At 43.8% G+C, this 19,877-nt stretch overlaps 1 protein-coding gene across 2 annotated transcripts in view; it reads left to right on the top strand.

The window, feature by feature from the left end:
- Positions 1-19,531, top strand: part of LOC124326053 (discoidin domain-containing receptor 2-like) — a 33,187-nt gene extending 13,656 nt beyond the window's left edge. Inside the window, exons 2-16 of one of the 2 annotated variants that reach the window (XM_046784650.1) lie at positions 3,605-3,810; positions 4,749-4,854; positions 6,375-6,496; positions 6,760-6,869; positions 11,716-11,858; positions 12,058-12,242; positions 12,355-12,482; positions 12,678-13,044; positions 14,331-14,819; positions 15,039-15,340; positions 17,593-17,822; positions 17,915-18,151; positions 18,218-18,310; positions 18,380-18,524; positions 18,610-19,531. In XM_046784650.1, coding sequence (XP_046640606.1) covers positions 3,687-3,810; positions 4,749-4,854; positions 6,375-6,496; positions 6,760-6,869; positions 11,716-11,858; positions 12,058-12,242; positions 12,355-12,482; positions 12,678-13,044; positions 14,331-14,819; positions 15,039-15,340; positions 17,593-17,822; positions 17,915-18,151; positions 18,218-18,310; positions 18,380-18,524; positions 18,610-18,921 — 3,093 coding nt within the window. In that variant the 5' untranslated portion in view covers positions 3,605-3,686 and the 3' untranslated portion in view covers positions 18,922-19,531. Of the gene's footprint in view, positions 1-3,596; positions 3,811-4,748; positions 4,855-6,374; positions 6,497-6,759; positions 6,870-11,715; positions 11,859-12,057; positions 12,243-12,354; positions 12,483-12,677; positions 13,045-14,330; positions 14,820-15,038; positions 15,341-17,592; positions 17,823-17,914; positions 18,152-18,217; positions 18,311-18,379; positions 18,525-18,609 lie in introns of both variants that reach the window. The other variant, XM_046784652.1, reaches the window with a different exon arrangement.
- The last annotated feature ends 346 nt before the right edge of the window (positions 19,532-19,877 follow it).

The raw sequence follows: 19,877 nt of genomic DNA, 5'->3' as shown, positions 1-19,877 counted from the left end.
GCCGTGCATAGACTTATAGATGCATATACGTGGAATAAATTATGAGAAGTCAGCCAAGGGAAACGATGAACAGGGACAGGCGATAGAAATCTCCGGCGACGTTCTCTTGTTCGGATTTTTCCAGGATTTTTCTTTCCCCTTTTCCCACTTTTATTGAAAAAAAAGGGGCGATTGTGAGTTTCTGTGTGTTAAGGTGCGCGCGCGCGCGCATGGATCAATCAAGGGAGGCTCGACTCGTCCGAGTAACACGAGAATGTCCATCGTCTCTCCGCCTTGGCGTCAATAAATAATGACCAGCCAGAAAATTCTTGGCCCGTTGATATTTTTCCAGAAAAGATTTTCAGAGATGACGAGGAATTTCAGAGAGAAACTGGACAATTACAATCGTGAAATCCGACCGCCGCCAAGTTGTGTCGTTATTTGACAAAAAAAAAAAAAAAATTTCTCCTCCAATTCTTTGCCGAAATGATTAGGTTCATCTTATCGAAACTTATTCGTCTTTTTCTTTTCATTTCTTGAGCCGACTGATCCGCTCTCCCGCGGCTCTCACATTCTCCTTCGGCTAGAAATCGGATGTTATAGCCCATAATAGAAATAAGAAGGATCCCGTTGCTCCTTTGTACTATTCTAGTGAAACTACGTGAATAGGATTCCAACTAGTTTGGATTTTTTCTTCTATTCGTTTTTCATCTTTTTCTCGTGGTCGTCGGTTTGTTGTCGAGGATAAATGGCGAGATTCAGCACCTCGGGGATGGCTGTCGGTTGGGCAGCCCACTGTTATTTATTATGTCTGTGCTGTATTAGATCGCGGGAAACTCGCGTCCATTCCACGCACTGCATCCAGCGCGGCATAGTCGGTCCACCGTCACGTGGATGGCGCAATTGGTGCATATCCAGGGGGTGGGTGGGTGGATGGAAAGGGACGCGGCGACAATAAGAGAATAAGCAGAGGGATTGCTGCTGTGCGATCCATCTATAAAAATCGGGCTTTCCGCTTTCCCTGGCACGTCAGATGTCGTGGATCCCATGCGGGCTCTTTGGATTCTCGCCTCTTTATTTCCTTTCGTATTTTCTTATTTCTTTAACGCGAATGGATACGACCATACCCTATACATACGCACGTCTACTATCCAGAAATATACGGCACCTAAATCCATCCTCTCGAATAACACACGCAAGTAAACGTGCTGCGACGTATAGATCCAGGCAAAGGCCGTGCGATGAGGGGGGAGAGTACTACTGAACGGAGAACCTTTACACTCGTCTCTATTCAGCACAGTTCCCGTGTGTAACGAGGGATCAGTTCTTTTCGTCTTTTTCTCTACTTATTTTCAGAGAGGGAAAGATATCCTCGCGTTTCACCCATCAAGCCTCGTCGTATCTCTCATTTAAAATCGTAAAAAAGAGAAACCATAGACGCAAATTGTCAGCTGAAACAGACGGGGAAATTCAAGCCATAACCAACCGACGTCTGCTCCCCCGTTTCTCGAGTCTATCTGGATTCGATTGCGGCGGCGGATTCAATAATACACTCCGCCGCATATCTCTTTATCCGAAAACACACGGGCAATTAAAAGTTTGTTGGTCGCTGCTTCATCTTGGTTCTGTACAGGAAATACTAGTGCTTTTCATACTGGCTAATGACCTGGATGAATAGAAGACGAGACTAGTAGCGGACGGGTACTAGATGTAATCCGCTTCCTCCGTGGCCTCTTTCAGCGCTGCTACTCCGTGCTGTATGTGTTTGTTCACCGCCACCACAGTGCACATATATACATCGGCGGATGCATAATATATATGTAATTACGCATACATGTACCAGAAACGATCCAACCGTGTGCACACATCTCTCTCTCTCTCTCTTGAGAGGGAGCCCTTCTGCACCGCTTCTCTTTTCTTCTCTGGTGTACAAGTACAGAAGGTTCTTTGCGCCAGCGCACTATTGAAACGGACTTGTATCTTTGTGAATTCCCCTCTGCATCCGTCCGCATCTGCGACGACGAGAAAAAGCTGCTGCCATGTACATTGAGCTGTGCATCAGCCCCTTCAATTCTCCTTCAACTCTCGATCCTATTCAAAAGTCAGCGGTCCGCGTTTTCATGCAACCCGTTAAATGACCCGGTTGAGATGAAACCCTCTACACTTTTTTCTCCCGTTTAAGAGAATAGCCTAGGCGCCTTCTCCCCTCCGATTTTTTCCCCATTGATATTCTCCAAACTCAGCGCGATGAGAGTTTTGAAGTTCTCGTTCAGGCGTTCGCCCCCGTCCGTGATGGCGGTTCGATATAACACAAGGACTTGGGGACGGGAGTCAGGTCCTGTTCGTCTCGCTCTTGATATCGATATCAAAGTATAAATCAAAAGTGGAAAACTTCCAACTTGGCATAGGAGCCCTTCTGACAAAGTTGTTCTGTTCTGATGGAAGTTCTCCAACAAAAGAGACCCGAGAGAAAGACACAGCGAGAGGGTCTCAACAATACAGAATAAACACATCTGCCAGGCTGCGCTGCATGTGTGGTAGCACAAGGACACGAGTCCCAGCATCCAACTCCTATGGCAAACCCGACAGAGGCCAGTACCAACGAGTTTCTCTTGTGGTATTGTTTTACATGCAAACTGTGTGTAGTATATCAGACAGTGTAGGGATATTCCATTATTGATCCCGCCATGGGGTATATAACGACTATGTATTCCCGTCTTTCCTTTTTTTGATTCTAAATATTTTGTCTTAGCATAGACCTACCTAGTTTATTTGCATATGCAGAAAATCCAACGATGATTTCGTTTTTTTTTCCATTTCAAAATTGTATTATCATTTTCCTTTCTTTGTTCTGTGTCTTCTTCATTGTACGTTCCGAACCCGATGTAACTATCCGTTGTGATTGGGTCATAGCTGCAGGAGGAAGAAGGAGTCTGGGGGCTCCGGCTCCCCCATTGTGATTAGGATCGATTGTTCTGATGATGGTTGTAGCCCAGCAGCGGCAGCACATTGTTAGCTCAGCGGTGCGACGGGCAACTTGAGACCGGAGTTGACTATATAGGAAGAAGACGAAACGGCCAAAAGCAGCGGAAGCTGTGCGTGGCCCATCGACCAACAGGAGCGGCGATCTCACAGACTCACTTTTTTTTCCGCTTTTTCATATTCGTGTTTCTGTAGAACCCTGTTCATCTTTCTCACGGGCAGTACCTCTGCCAGCTGAGTCGTCTCTGCTCTATCTCGTCATCTGACTTTCTGTTTATTCTCTGTAAAGGCGCGCACTTTGAATTTCGATTCAGATCCGACTGCAAATCAGACGTGCACCGCCAACTTGATAATGAATGTCGTGGCATATAAATAGATCGTATTTGAAGTTAACGGCGGGAAACTCATTCTCGATTGCTCCGTCGGGCGGTTCCATCATAAAGCTCCTCCTATTCAAAGAAAAGATCAGAGGAGAGAGTTCCTTTTGCATACCGATTGCCTTTTGCGTTCGTTATGAATATACCTCTCGACGACTGCGATGGGCCTTCCTTTGCAAAGTTCATCCTGTTTGATGGAAACAACGGGACTAGCGTGCAGTAATTAATCTCAAAATCTTTTGTTCTCTTTTGTTTTAAATTTCCAGAAGCCGTTTGGGGCAGGAGAGACGTGCTCTGTCTACTTCGAGACTGACGACGGAAGAAAGTCGGTAGGCGTCGGACCAAGACATGGAGTGCGCCGCACCAACATCACGGCGTCGTCGAGATTGCAGAGTGGGAAGCGTCGCAGCGCTCGCCATAGTCGTAATGATGGCCACGACCGTCGTCCTTCCAGCAGCCGCACTCGACACGAGTACGTACAACACTTTGCAATTCAGACTCAACAAAGGATCCTCATTTTCGAAATTTGTTTAAATCTTATTATTTGATGCGTCAGTTGACTCGTCATGTAACACGGCAATTTACTTGTTAAAAGACCGTTTTTAAATGGCGCTTTGCCCTAATTTACTCGTGGAATCAGGAGAAGTTGGACGTGACAACTCAGTTTGACTTACGTCAAAGATTCAAGAGCAAGAAAAGATGAGGGGCTGTGTACAAAAAAATATGGCGACGAAGAAGAAAATAAAGAAAGGAAATAAAACACGTAAGAGAATGCAATGTGCTGTTGGATGGGTGTCTTTTTCATTAGATGAGGCGCTGTGTGTTGCCCATCTCTTGGGTGTCGATTAATTTGTACTCGGATCTTGACTCTCGAGTGCCGGACGAAGAGCCCGAGGAGGTCCAGTTGTACAACAGCGCAGACTCTCTCCCTTGTAGGCTGACAGACTCTTCTTGATGCTGGCTGTTGTATCAAGCTTTTTCAATTAACATTGATTGCGTTTTCCCTTGGACTATTTCGAGTGTGCCCCCGAGTGCCGGTACTCGACTCGACGAAAGAAATTTAATGAAATAGACACAACAAAATTTTGGAAAACAAAAGAAAAGCAACAACTACGTTCTATTGTGAGCGGAGGCTGAATTCTTAATGGGGCAGAATCCGGCTTTTGTTTTCATAAAAGAAAATGTGTCGGCCGCCTTTCTTTATGACACAAACTGTATAAAACATATCCACTAGTAAATTAGACTAGACTATACAATTTCTTCTTTAAACATTTGTTATTTCATGTTTCTTTTTCCTCTCTCTCTAGTCTCTACAGCGTCATAAATTTATTAATTCACTTCTTTTGTCTTTTGGTTGTCGTCGGGTTCCTGTCGTCTCCTTTTCGCATCTCGCACGAACGACTCAATTAGGTCAATGCGTCGGCGCCTTGGGCATGGAATCGGGAGCCATACGCGACGAAGACATCGCCGCCAGCTCGTCGTTTGACGGCGCCAGCGTCGGACCGCACAACGCCAGGTACTACATTTCACTTTTCAATGTGTGAATTTCTCCCTCTGCTGAATTGTTCATGGATCGGCCAAGTATCCTCCGAAGCTGAATGAATGAAATTCGCTAAGAGATGAGAGTGGAAAGATTTCAGATTTCAAATCTGTTTGAAATAAGACGAAAACGTTAGTAACTGGTCGAGTGAACGCGAATCTCATCTTACAATATTTCGTCTTCCATTTTGTCTTCAATACTGGTGACAGGATTCGTTCTGCTAGGAAATAAGCTCAAGCTGGAAAAAGTTGATGGGTGACGGGTAACTTCTTCGCTGTCATTTGAAGTCATCTCTCGAAGATTTGGAGGTTATTGGAATCGATCAAAACCGGAAGAATAAACAAGTAGAAGCAGTGTAGCGTTGCACATTCCACTACAGCCATGACAACATGTCAAACTCAATATCGTTCGACAGCGACCCACTCTCTACTTCATTCGACGCTGACGTTCAAGCTGTGAACAGATAGAGAAACGCTAATTTTGTATGACTATTCCAAAATTTCCGTTTTGACTCCATTTCCAACATTCAACTTTGAAAGACTCTTCTATATCTTCTTCGATATCATCTCGGTTTTTGCAAAGCTTTTACTCACTTTAAAATCGATTCTTGAAAAGGACGACGCTATTTATCGCTAATTGGCAGCTCACACTAACCAGATGTTGTGGGTCGAATAGTGAGTCTCGAGTTACGATCCTGCTCCAGGGACAAGAGCGACACAAACAAGCAAACATGTAACTCAGCCCCGGTGGAAGAAAACCGCTAAATTTAGTTTTCTCCTTTTCTTTTGAATAGAATTAAATTTAAAAAAAAATATTTAACCAATTTTGTGGAAAAGGAAAATAACCCAAGTCGGAAAATTGTATAAAAGTAAACAATCAGCATGAGAGGAAAGCAGAAAAACTGGGAATGAAATGAACCGAGTCATGTAGCTAAAACCAACATCAGAGACACGTCGATGAAGAAGACGGGAATTCCAACAGAATTAATGCCATTGGCCTCCTGGTTTTTCGTGTCGCCATCGCATTCAACACCATCAGAATCAAGTGATGTTGCCCTTGCCGGTCTCACGATTCCATTCTATGGTCAAGCCAGCGCCTTTATTCCCGATCCTTTTATTCTTTCTCGAGTTTCGGCTGACTCGGCGCAATTTTCATCTGTGAACGATCACGAAAATGAAGTCATCGAAGCAGACCCCATTTTTTGTGTTGTACACATCATCGTGTAGACACGACGAAAGGACCAGAAAGTCTTGATAAATCGAGTGCATAGTGGTGGACCAGTGACTGGCGTCCATCAACAGGCAGAAATAAACTAGGAGGAATTCGTTAGACTGTTGGGCCGCCAACTGTTTTGATTTGCGATGATTCCCGTCACGATCAGTCGGCCATCACATGAAATAAATATCCAACAAAATATAAACAAACAAACACGACTAATGCCAATAATTTGTTTCTTTTTTCTCTTCTTTTCTTGTTGATTTCCTTATTATGTGCAGAGTGCGCGTGGAGAGGAACGGAGGCGCGTGGTGTCCTCGCCAACAGGCCACTCATCAGCCACGAGACTGGCTCGAGATCGACTTGAAGACGGACCACGTCATCACGGCTGTCGAGACCCAAGGTAAGGGCAAGGAGGGAATAATTAGAAGCTGCTGCTGGGAACTAGTAAACCTGAAAAGTTGGTTTGTACGAGTTTGTAATTTTGCAATGGGGCCACTATTTATTTTAACGGCAGCAGAACAATCACGAAAATCAAGGTATAGTGACTAAGTAGAGAAAGAGAGTAGGTGAAGGGGAAACAATCCTCACACAAATGAATGTTTGACGAGTCTTCTTTTTTTTATGTGGTTCCTTATTTAATTCGGTTTTCCTTTCTTTCGATAGGACGATTCGGCAACGGCCAAGGACAAGAATTCGCTGAACACTTTCTACTTGAATATTGGAGGGAATCGTTGGCCAAATGGGTTCGCTACAAGGACATTAAAGGCGAAGAGGTATGTTTCTTATTGCGCAGTCTGCTTTCCATTACTTTGCAGCCGTTCCTATTCTATTTCTTTATTGCCATCCAACTTCCAAAGTCTGAACCAGGAGAGAAGTATAGGGGGGAAATTCAATTGAATATCAGACTATAAACTGATTTTTTAATAATCATTTATTATATACGGTGGTACTGGCTTAAGTGCTGTAACATAAGGGCACGATATTCCCCGGCCACGCAGTGTGTAGATCCCAATCTATTTTTTTATATTTTATCTATAAATTTATTTTTGATCGTTACGGTCCGTATGTAAAGGGCCGTGGAACTTCCCCCCTCTCTCTTTACCGTCACATCTCCTCCCATTTCCTCTTTGACTAGTGGCAGTGGCACAGTACTCCGCCGAAACGGCCCTTTCTCCTTCCCGGCTGCTGCAACTCTCACAGACTGTGAGATGATAAAGGTCCACGATGACATAGAAGGACAGAGAAGAAAGAAAAAAAAAGCGAATGAAAGAAAAGAAGGAATAGAAAGAGGAAAAGAGCAGAGAATCAGAATGGAGCACGAAGCCGCTACGTGATTATATAGATGAGAAGTCACGTCAAGTCAACACTACACAACACATGATGAGGGTGTGAGGAAATCTCGATTGGGAAGAGCCAAAAGGGCACCAACTCCTTTCTTTTCCATTTTCTCGCACAGTCTCTCCTTCCGCCGTCGTATTCGTCGCCCTTTACTTGATTCTTCTTCTGCAATCTTGATTGTTATCCCTCTGCTCTCTCCCATTCGCGTGGAAAGAAATAAAAAGTTGGATGTCCTCGTTTGACTTCTTTGATTTCCAACGGATGACGCACAGAAGCAGCTGGCCCGAGTCCCTTCTTTATACGCCCGCTCTCTACGTATAACAACCCGTAATTATCTCACGCGGATTACACTGCAGACGCCGGGAGGAGATTGAAGATCGACGGGGGGGTTGCGAGTTAAACGGATGATGGTTTATCTACGTCCGTTGCAAGTTTGCCGGCACTTGCGTGTTCCATCGTCGCCATCCCATGGATTGCGTTCGTGCTTTCCCAACTTTTGATGGTTGTCTTGTTTTTCTTTCTAGTGTTGGGTTGTTAACTTGTTTAGTCTTTTATCTAAAGAGCCGATCCCTACGCTACTAAAAAAAGAGAGAAAAGTAGGGCGGGATCAGGAGCGGAAATGATTAAAGGGCGATCATCTTCTTCTTATATCCAGACGGCAATCTCTTCTTGAAGCCACCCCTTTTTTTTTAGGTTGACACTCCTAACCCTCATCTTCTAACTACAAGTAAATTATTAGAACTTTAAAAAAATTTGTCCAGCCGAATATTGCCGTTAAATGCGGTAATCATCGCGAGACTATTTTATTTTCTAAAATGGAATAATATTCCAGATAAGTAATCGATAATTGGGAAGGACGCCGTTCAAAACCGCACCTTCAACTCTCGCACGGGATTCCTTGTTCAACGTGCGAGTCCAGTATCTCTCGTGAGAACTGCTTCTCCTGCACTGTATTGTGACAGTTGGCAGTAGGACACAGAAACGACAGCTCTTTATTGTTGTCGTCTCTTATTATGCGGTGTGCAGCTCTGACTGAATCACAGTTTCTCTAACCGAAAAAGAATATAATGGAAAAAGAAAATGTTAATAACAGCATGGATGTGTACGGTTGTTGTCGGTCGGACGTTCATGCAGCGTTTCGTTCCCTCATTCTCACCGTCGAAACGGGCAATCAGTTCATTTCCTTTTTCTGATTTTCTCACAACTGATTGAGGTGCCTATTATAGCGTGAGGAATTGGGAAATAGTTTAAAATCAAATTGCCCGGTCATGTCTCAAACTGCTTTGGCTTGTTCACTTTTGGATTTTTTAACCAAATTTTCAGTCCCTTAAATTATTAAAAGTTCAAAACTAAAATTATAGACGTCCAAACATGTTAAAGATGAAGTGGACAAACTAGCGCAAGAGCCCATCCTCGACGCTAAATCGTTTAGACATTTCACTGTTGACTGTCTAATGTATTGGCCTTCAGTCCGTCGCATCCCGCTGGACATCATCGATCACAGCAGTCCCAACGTCACCGTCTGTTTTCCACTTGTCTTATCATGACCGTTGGTGGATGACTCGACTGATCGAGTAGATGCCCTTAACAAGCAAGTAGCTCTTTCCCGTCTCCGCTGCCATTGTGCACCAAAATCTAACCACTGCACCGACTGTCCGCCCTCTTCACCGTCTACTGTTCCACACCTGGCTTGATCGTATTAGTCATTCTGCTCTCACCATGACGGTCGTGAAATCTTTTCAGGTAGCCAAGCACGTCTAATTACCTTTTTCGGTCGCTTGAACATGCGAATGTTTCGACTTTTGGCCAAGCTCAGCCAAGCTCAGCCAAGGATCTACACAGGGTAGAAAGAATATTTTTAAAAATATTGAAAAAGGTTCAAGTGGAGAAAAGGAAGTTGAAGGTTGTTGATGAGCTTTACTTTCCTGCTGCAGTCATTATCAGCAGGTGGGTTAGTAACCATCACTTGTGTGCGCGGGTCTTTCAAGTAGCCACGCACAGTCGTACACGTTAGACTCTCAATTATTTCTCGTGTCTTCCCAAACACGATGGAAAGGAAGGGAAAAAGAAACAAACACAAAAAGAAAACAACAACAGAAAAGAATACCAAAGTGATTCCGGGGTGTTTTTTTTATTTTTTAAACAAGACGATGCAGACAACTAGAGGAAGAGAGAAAACTACCGGAAGCTTCAAATCATTCTCCATTCTATTCTGGTGGGGTGTAGAAAAAATAGTACTGTGAGTTTGAAGGGGGGAAACAACAACAACCACAATGTCACCTCGAAATTGTTTCCACGATGACAAAAGATGAACAAAAAAAGGGACAGAATAAACCCCCAGGAAATAACAGGGAATCAAAATGTGATTTAGAAAAATTGGATAATGAATCATGCAATTCAGAAGTTCCTTTTCACTCATGTTATTTTTCCATATCAACTTCAGCGCGCAGTTATTTCTGTTTTTCCAAGAAGACCAAGAACTAATAAAATCTAATGATGAAAATGGGGCATTTGACTATTAGCTGATTACAATTATGCGTCTTACAAAATTATTTGAGAAGGAGAGGTTGACGTACAGAAAAAAAAGAAAACTTTAGCCAAACAATAGTTGTGTTGAAAACATTGACACGAGTCGTGAAATTCGGTGAAATTGAAATCCCTCTTGGGGTTCGTTGAGCATTTGAGTGTTTCAAAGGTTTTGAATGACGCAGCAATGCAGCCGTCCTTTTCTTGCACGACGACTAATCTATTCCGCGATTCCCGCCGAGCGTTCATCGAGAAGTGGCTGCTCGATGCCAGCCGCAGCGAGATCAATTAGGGATTGCTGCCGTTCCTTTTACATCGCATAGATGTGTTTACAGTCAAACTCTAGTCGGGAATAGTTAGAAGTGACGGGACGTCAACGACGAATGTCTCGCACTCTCGCTCTTTCTGAAATTCTCCTTCTCCGACTCTGCCATCCAGCCATCCAGCCATCCAGAGGAATGAGAGCTGGATGACAGGGTGACTGGCAGAGCGAGGGGATTGTGGATAACCCACATGTGTATGGGGACGTTTATTATATGGAGGGGGGCAAGACAAGCTGGCTAATGAATCAAAAGAACGGCCTTCATTTCTCTCCCTGGACGTATGTGCTGCATAGATGGCCAATCAACTCTGTCGGAATTCCCAACGCTCGCCGGAGCCAACGTGGAAGAAAGGAGAGGGGAATTCTGCGTTTAACAGACCAAGACGGACGGAGAAATACGAGGCGCAGGGAGCGAGAGAAAAGCTGCGCTCTGTATGAGCGACACGTCATCCCTCCATCCCTTAAACCGACGCTCTAGATTATTAACGAAATACTCGGCGCGCGCCCTGGTACCGAGGTTCACGGGAATAAGTTGCCCGCCATCGATCCTACCAAGAAAACACGGACTACTTCCACCACCGAAATCCATCACGAAAACCTGGAACTCCTATAAAAAAAGAAACAGAAAATGTCGACATGAACCTGAAAATGCCACTGGATCTCAGCGGGCGCGGCGGAGAGAATTTGATGGAAGGAACAATGAACTTTTTCTCCCGTCCCCCCGTCGCTCCTCGACTTTCCAACGTCGCCAACTTTTTTCTCACCGGCCTTACTAGATTGATGACGGAAGAGTTGCGTGTGACTCGGTCCTAACTCAAGTGGCGTCGTATACCCAAACTTTGGCCGAGATTCACGGGATAGTAATCCCAAATATCATCAACAACGAACAAAGTTGACTTTGATGGCGTCGTGCCTTTTCGACGGCGATGACGACGTCGATTGTTGTTCTCGTATACGTGTACAACACTCAACTTGGACGGTGGTAGGTATACACACAAAAAGGATGAGCTGGAATTGAGGGTGAAGGATAAGTGTATATTGCCGCTAATCAACAGAATAGAACGAGGCAAACTATAGCACGATTCGTGTACAACAATTGGATCTAGTCTGAGCAGAGCCCAACAATCCATGAATCCACGATCAATAATCGTACACAGCCTTGTTTTCCTTTCTCCAACGTCAACACGCCATTGCCTAAAGGCAAATGGCTCAGGGAAGTTTCCCGAACGAAAAGCACACGGGAATTCTGCGTCAGAACTCATCGGCGTTTGATTTTCTTTCTTTTCTCTTGAGAAATTTTTTGAAACAAAGATGAAATATTGAAAATAGTATATTTTCCCCCTATACGAACGATTCAAACTGTCTGACAATAAAACATGTTGATTTGGAGAATAATAATTTTTAAATATTATGGTATTGGTTTAATTTAACAGGTAATTGCTGGAAATACAAACACGTACGTGGCCGAGAAACGCGAATTGGACCCGGTGCTGATCGCCCGCAAGTTGCGCTTCTTCCCTTACAGCCATCACCGACGGACCGTCTGCATGCGAGTCGAGATTTACGGATGCCCTTGGTTCGTAATATTTCCCTGTCGTCTCGCACGATATGCATTCGTTTTCGTTTTTTTATTTTATTTTATTTTTCTCCAAGTTTTGAGTGTCTCCTTTAACTGCGCCATATAACATACCGTGCAGAATATACATCTAGCCTTCTCTCGTTTGTATATTCATGGCGTTTAATGTTTCATTTTGTTGTCGTTTTCCCCAATGAAGGTCTGAGGGAATTGCCAGCTATTTGATGCCGCAGGGAGACCAGCGAGGAGCCGGCTGGCAATTCTACGACGCTTCTTACGACGGCATCTGGGACGGCTCTTTATTGCGCCAAGGACTCGGTCAACTGACTGACGGCAAACTCGGTCCCGATAACTTCAAAGCCAGCTACTACGACCAAGATCGAGGTAAAGATAAGCGCAAAGTACCAGTTTACTTTCCCCGTCGTCCCCGTCGTCCCCGTCATCTTTGACTCTTCGCTGTCGTCGTTTTAACTTTTATGATTCGGCCGTTGTATAGGTTGGGTTGGATGGCGTAATGACTCGCGCAACGGACAGCCCGTTGAGATCGTCTTCGAGTTCGACACGGTCCGCGACTTTACGTCGCTCAGTATCTTCGCCAATAATCAGTTTACCAAAGACGTTCAGGTAATAATTTTTTGTTTTTCGGTTGGTCTTTTCGTATCAGCCAAATAAATAACGGGACACTTTCAACACCATTTCTGGCCGTATCAGTTTCAAATCAATGTCAAATCAGTCACCATTATAGAAACGGCCATCAAAATGAATCACGACACTTGAACCCAACTGGAAACTATAATCCACTCATTTAAATGTTATTAGATCTTTTCCGAGATGCAAGTGCATTTCAGCGTTGGGGGACAAGTCTACCCTGGTGAGCCAATCATCTACCGCCCTCCCGAGGATCGCATATTCGAGAATTCACGCAACATCAGCGTCAAGTTGCACCACCGAGTCGGTCGCTACGTGAAATTGCGCTTGTCCTTTGCGGCTCCTCCGGCTCGTTGGATTCTCATCAGTGAGGTGTCGTTCCGCTCCGAAATTGCCGCCAGGAATTACACGACTGAAGTGGACGGCAGTCCCGTCACTCCACCAGCCGCCGCTCCCAATCCGCCCGTGTCAAATTTGCCACTCCCACCAACCGGTCACGATGTCGGGATCAACGCCGGATCATCTGATCAAACCAACGGTAACGAAAATATTTTATGAGCAAACATCCAACAAGGCGTGGTCTGGTTTTACGCCATTTAGCGTTGATTTCACGATATTTGAATTAAATGAATTAGCTTACAAAATGAGAAATTATTTTTTAATATTCCGCCATCATAACGGGAAAAATTATTGACAAAAAGATATTACTGATTTCCATATTCTGGCAATTGATGTGTTCACAACAAAGTAGACAGAGGAAATCCATGAATATGGAACGAAAGTAAACGATCAATTTTCTACCCTCTCGTGCCAAGCTTGGCTCCTTTTCCCCATTTTTTCTTTCTTAGTTTGAAATTGGTAAACACAGAGCGCGTGAACGGTAACGAAACAACCCTCCTCCACTCCCTTCCTCCCTCCTAGTCATTTAAAAAACCATAACCGTTGGAAAAGTTTCCCTCGCATATGAATACGAGCCTCTACGTCAGAGAGCGGCGGAGAGCGGAACATTCATTTTTCGGGAAGGCGACATCCGGCCGCTAAGACTTTCTTTCTCATTCTCGCCAAGGCAAAAGAATCCATCCCCGATGAGTTCACATCTGGGTTCCCATCTCTTTCTTGGCGCTGCTATTAAATCATCTCTGTGTTCATGACATTCCCGACTCGGTAAAAACCTTGCGGGAGCGCAGTAAAGAAAAAAAGAATTTCAACATAAATGCGTGCAAGCGCAAACTACGGTATAGCAAAGGGTTTCTTTCTCTATTTTATGTCAGCCAAGTTTTCACGAAAAACAGACGGAACTCGAAGACGACGTTGAAGTTCATGGAAAGTTCAAAGAGCCATTATATTTTCTCCGTCCGACCACCACCACCACCGTCAACTTTTGGTTTTTCTTTGTTTTGTTTTGTGGGTTTTTCACAAGCAATAACTCGGCCGGGTCTCTTTTCGAATATTATTGCCAATATAATAAGGAAAGGGGAAAAATGAGAAACAGTTTTGAATGGGTCGTTAAAGGAATAACAAAAAAGAAAAAACGGAAAACGCATGTAAGATCTGAAATAGTCCAAAGATCCAGAACAAAACCTAACGAAGCAGGCAGGGTCAGCGCATTGTTATTGCTAGCTGGTGACGTAAAACATAAACTGTTTTCTTTCTTCAGAGGACTGTTAAATTTTTGAACAAAATTTCCATCAGTGCTCTTGACTCCACCAATGTTCCTTTTAAAGGGTCAACAGATTTTTTTCAAAATTTTAATGCAATAATGTTATAATTTATAAAGCAATCAAATTTCACAAAGTCTAATTTTCTTTTGTTTTCGATTGACAGAGACGAGTCCGCCGACCAGAGAAAACCAAACGTACATGGCCATCATCGTTGGTGTTCTGGTGGCCGTCAGTTTCTTGCTGGCAGCGGCCATCCTCTTCATGATGATGCGGCGTCGTCAACGCAAAAGTCTCTCCGGCAGTCCGTTACCGGACAAGGCGAATTGGGCCTCCCAGGTCGGCAGTCAGCCCAGTCCGCGGCTATTGGACGGATCGGTCGGTGAACACCACGAGGATCAATTGCTGCAACATCATCGGGGAAAGATCTACAACAAGAACAATTCTCTTCCGTATGGGAACATTGGCGCCGACTTGTCGCGCTCGGACGCCGCCTCGCAGTACTTGCTGCCTCACTCGCCGGCCAGCGCCCATTTGACAAGAACCGAATATCAGGAGCCTTATCACGCCCTGCGCTTCTCGCCCTATTATAGTTACAGCACTCTGTTGCTGGCCGGAACTGAGGGGCCAATGAAAAAGACCAACACATCCGCAGGTAATGACAAGAAAACAAAAGAACTCGGCGACTCAGAAAAGTCAAAGTTGCGTCATAAATCAAAAGCGCTGCTCTTTTATGAGTGCTCGCGGCATTTCTAAATGGGCCAGCAGCAGTATAACCATTTGGCCGTGAGTCCAACCGACGACGTCCGAAACTATTCTACGGACCCATTAATCTTACTTTGGAATAACCCGATGATCGATTTATGGTTTATAGTCTCAGACACGTACGACTACGCCGTGCCGGATATTAGCGGGATTAGCAGCTGCAGCGCCGCCCATCAGCCCCTACTGATCCAGCCAGCTTTACAGAAACAGCAGCATCCGCATCAGCTCAAATTGCCTACCGCTTCCCCTCCATCGATGGCGATCGAAATCGACACTTTGGCCTCATCGTCTCATTCGACCACCACTAACGGCTCGGCGTCCTCGGCGTCGGTCCGCCTCGGATCCGGCAAGAACAATAATCAGCAGATCGGGCACTATAACGGAATCAGCGAATCCAGCCCATTGAAAAAGGTGAGAGAGAAACAACAGGGCAACATTGCAGACTCCCTCATTCCCAATGGCCGGGTCTCTTCGGCGGTATAATCCTCGTCCGATTCAGTCGATACAGAGTGTATAGTATAAGGTGGGGTTGCTGGGCCACATCCGGAGAATGAACGAATGAGCCGTCTAGCTTTATAGAGAGAGTTTAATGTCTTTCCTGTGCTTAGAGAGACAGCCACAGTCTCCCACTCTCTCAATATTGATTGACGGAAGCCCCACTGCTGATGGGTCTACATCCAAGTCACGCGATGCAGCACTCCACCTTCCATTCCCTGCTTCTAGGCACATAGCCGCATTATCAGCATAATAAATCGATTATCGTAATGGACTTTAAGAAGAAGAAAAAAGTGGCCACTACTGGAATCGTTTCTTTTAATGTTTTCGACGCTGTTTTCCAGTTGTGTTGGATTATTGACGAGAGACTCTCGGGGCTGGCGCTGGGTCTGCGTCAACTAAAGCGTCAATGCACGTGAAATTGGAATCCAACGGGCTTGGAACGAAATATAAAAGAAAAATACTTCAAGGCCTCAACTTGTGTTTAAAATTCAATTTTTGAATTACAAAATCCTAGGAAAATACGGTAGAAAATGAAAAAAAAAATTACGAGCTGCTAGTTGATTGAATCAAGAAAACCACGAGATTCCATGTTATGTCATGCACTGAAGAGTTTTCAGTTCAATCGGGATGGATGGTCGACAGTTGCGGGAACATTTTTGATGTCCTTTTCAAAGTTTGCGGCTGCTGTCTATCTACTAGGCATATGGGGAATGGGATTTTAGTTTTTGAAATAAAAAAAAAACTCGTTAAGTTAGTTGGTTTAACGTTGACTCGTTTAGCGATTTCATTTGATTGCCTCTAACTTCGTATAGAGTTCAATGAACAAAGTGGCCACACTTTTGTTTAAGTTGAAAGAAAATTTAAAAGAAAATTCAAAGAATTTTCAAAAGAAACGAAATTCGAAACCAAAGCTGTAAACATTACTTCAAAAAATGAAATAAAAATGTAGTCGTAAATGGGAGTAAAATCGCGACAACAGTGATGAAGATGCGAGTTTAACGAACAGACAGAGAGGTGAGATTTTTGCCATTCAGTGTCGGAACCAAGTCGTTGCGGACAGTTTTGAATCTCGTGGTCAAAAGATCGGCGCCATTGATCGACAAGAAGAAATAACGACACTCTTCTCACTTGGACGTTTACAACCCCGTAAAATAGAAAAAGAGAAAAACTGGTTTTGAGTTTTTGACCCACCCTCTTTGCAACTTAAAAGATTCTCGGCATTCACAGCTGTGCGGCGCGTAAGAAAACCTCCACTCGCCTCGGTTGATGTTTTTCATGACGGCGTATACTTTTGCTAACGATTCATAGGCTTCATTATTATATACTTTGAATTTGGCATCAGTCGACTCGGGAATAACCGCATCAATAAAGAGAAATGTTAGTAATGTGCACCGAATCACCCTTGACAGGAAGAACCAATCGTGAGTGACGTGCTCTAGTTTCATAACGCACGGTTGACGATGGCGCCCTTCACACCTCTTCGCCTCAATTCTCTTTCTTGGGGTTCTTTGTTTTTCCAATGAAATTTTAATATCGTTTCACCATTTTTTAAAAATGTGGTTTCGTTTTTGCCTCAATAAACCAGCCATTCCAATGCGCCTTTAATTTCCCCAGTTTTTATTTTATCCGTTTGAGGGTGTCGTTACGAACGGCTACGATCTGCATCAGCGGTTTGTTGTTGATTGGAAACCGCGACTCTGTGGCGTCCTTTTTTATTTCCACAGAGGTCTCGGTCAACCGTTGGGTTCTGGTTACGTTAGACGCCTAGTTTGCCTTTCTGACTGGAACATTTTTTATTGGCAAAAGCTATGAAAGTCAAGTCACTTTGCCACCAACTGGAGAACCAAGTAACTGGGCCGGTAACGAAATAGTTCTCCCTTTTAATTGCATTACCGTCTAAACTCTAAACAAATCCGCTTTTTTACGTCCCCTTCAGAGCCCACCTCCCTGCGTTATTCCGTGAAAAGTAAACAAACGGCTCATTTCAATGCAAATTGTAGCCAATAAAACTGGAAGTGTATCATTTCAATTTTTGAATTTCTGCTGAATCCGCACCATTTGAATAAAGCTTATTATCTCCCTGTTTCCATTTCTAGCACCAAATCTAATACCTAATTATATATGTTCGAAAGTTAATCCAATAATTTTTTTTTTTTTTATTACAGCCGGCGGACCGGGCAGAATTATTATCCGCCTTGAAATCGAGGGCCGAATCACTGATTATCCCAGAATTATCTCTCAGCAAACTGCATCTGGTCCAGCGAATCGCCAATGGGGCGTTCGGCACGGTGTACAAAGCCGAAGCTGAGCACATCCCTGAGTACGGAAGTGCCGTCTACACTTCACGGCGACTGGTGGCCGCTAAATATCTTCCCAATACGTCGGAAAAAGACAAGTAAATCATATCTGTTTCCGTTTGACCAATTCGTTCTCACATCGTCTAACCGATCATTTCTACTTTTTCCCTTCTCTCGCACAAATAATCAGGTCGGGATTCTACCAGGAAGTGAGGCTACTGGCCGCCTTGGACGATCCTCATTTATCGCGTGTTCTGGCCGTCTGCACGACGGAAGAGCCATTCTGTGTCGTCCTTGAGTATTTGGACTACGGCGATTTGAACCAATTCTTGAAGCTGCACCGATTCCGTCCGGATCAGCAAATTAATTTGTCTGATAGTCGCAACAACATTTCGAAAACGTTTTCTACTCCGGACGAAACATTAACGTACGAACAATCACATTGGATTTAAAATTCATTTCCCACTTAATTTACACATTTTTTTCCCAATAGGATGGGAAGTCTGATATTTATTGCCAGTCAAATCGCTTCTGGGATGCGCTATCTCGAGTCGCTAAATTTCGTTCATCGTGATTTGGCCGCCAGGTAATTTCATTCCAATGTATAAAAATTCTGCAAATTATAACCTAATGTTTTCAATAACAAAACAAACAGGAACTGCCTGGTAGGCAAAGGGCTTCAGATCAAAATCTGCGATTTTGGGACTGACAGTGACATATATGGATTGGATTATTATCGCTCCGAGGATCAAGCACTCGGCTTACCAGTCCGCTGGATGGCATGGGAATCCGTCATACAGGTATATCAAATAACAACAACAAATAACGCAACAAACATGTTATGTGGTTTCAATCCTAACGTCTGGAAATTATGGTGTGAATCAGGGGAAATATACGACCAAGAGTGACGTGTGGTCGTTTGCCGTCACCCTGTGGGAGATCCTCGTTCTTGCCCGTCAGCGTCCCTATCAAGAACTCAGCGACGAGGCCGTCGTCGAAAATCTGCAACGGTTCGCGCAGGGGACTATCGCCAGCGCCCCACCGTGCGTTTCCCTGGCGAGACCACAGCACTGCCCTCGCGATATCTACGACCTGATGTGCGAATGCTGGCGGCGACTGCCCACCGAACGGCCTTCCTTCCGTGAAATCCACCTTTTCCTCCAGCGCAAGAACCTTGGCTACTCTCCCACTGCGTAGAAAAACCTTGTGCTACTGAAGCCATGCAAAAATGTATTGTATACTCTAACGACGAGCGTTTAGTTCATCATCTTTAGTTTACGTCAACACGTATACAAGAAAATATTCAATTCCTGCATATCAACAGCGTCACAAATTCTTGGTGAGAAACGTAACGGTTGCTTCTGCTGTGATATGTTCCAATTTTGAATCGACCACTGACACATTTATGTATTATACATATATTCTAATATCTATCGTGTACAAAACCTTTTGCTGTTAGTTATTAGCTATTTCATTAATATTGTTCGGATAAGCTAGTCAATATTCGGCGCTTCAATTTTCTTTTGTTCAATGATTACTTAAAATGTGTCTTATTATAGTCTGGAACGATGGGGTAAATCTGGTTCGTTTGATTCTTTGGATATAGTATAGGCTACACTGCTGGTATTCAATTGAGAAGTAATCAAGTTAACGTGTATAAATGGTGATCAAATAATTTTTCACATTCACTTAATTTTGTATTATTTCACTCTGTCCGTCGAAATTCTTTTGTATAAATAACCATGAATGCTGGCCGCTTTATGAATGTAGTGTTAATACATTGGCCATAAATCGCTCTGTGGAATCCAACCGTTGTTATTCTCACTCATTTTTATCTTTCACTTATACTTACGTAGGTTAGGCCTATAGGTTTATATTTATACATAGATTATTAGTTGCAGTTTTGTTTGTTTCATTACGCGGTTATAAATAAATTAAAATGGATTTTTTTGTAATCAACAACAGATTACAGTATAATATTAACCAAAAGCAAACGATTGTAGGTGTGAAATCATTCTTTATAACTAAATTTAAAAAAAATCACTATAGTAGTGGAAAACATCGAACCGAAACCTAAACATGCTCACTAAGCTAACTTGAGATAGTGCTATCTGTAGTTCTATTACGAAATAGCTGTTACCCTCTCGATTTAT

Source organism: Daphnia pulicaria, chromosome 2 (genome assembly GCF_021234035.1).
Source record: "Daphnia pulicaria isolate SC F1-1A chromosome 2, SC_F0-13Bv2, whole genome shotgun sequence".
Taxonomy (NCBI): Eukaryota; Metazoa; Arthropoda; class Branchiopoda; order Diplostraca; family Daphniidae; genus Daphnia; species Daphnia pulicaria.
The sequence above is the reverse complement of the archived record's forward strand: the minus strand, read 5'-3'. Positions and strand labels throughout refer to the sequence as shown.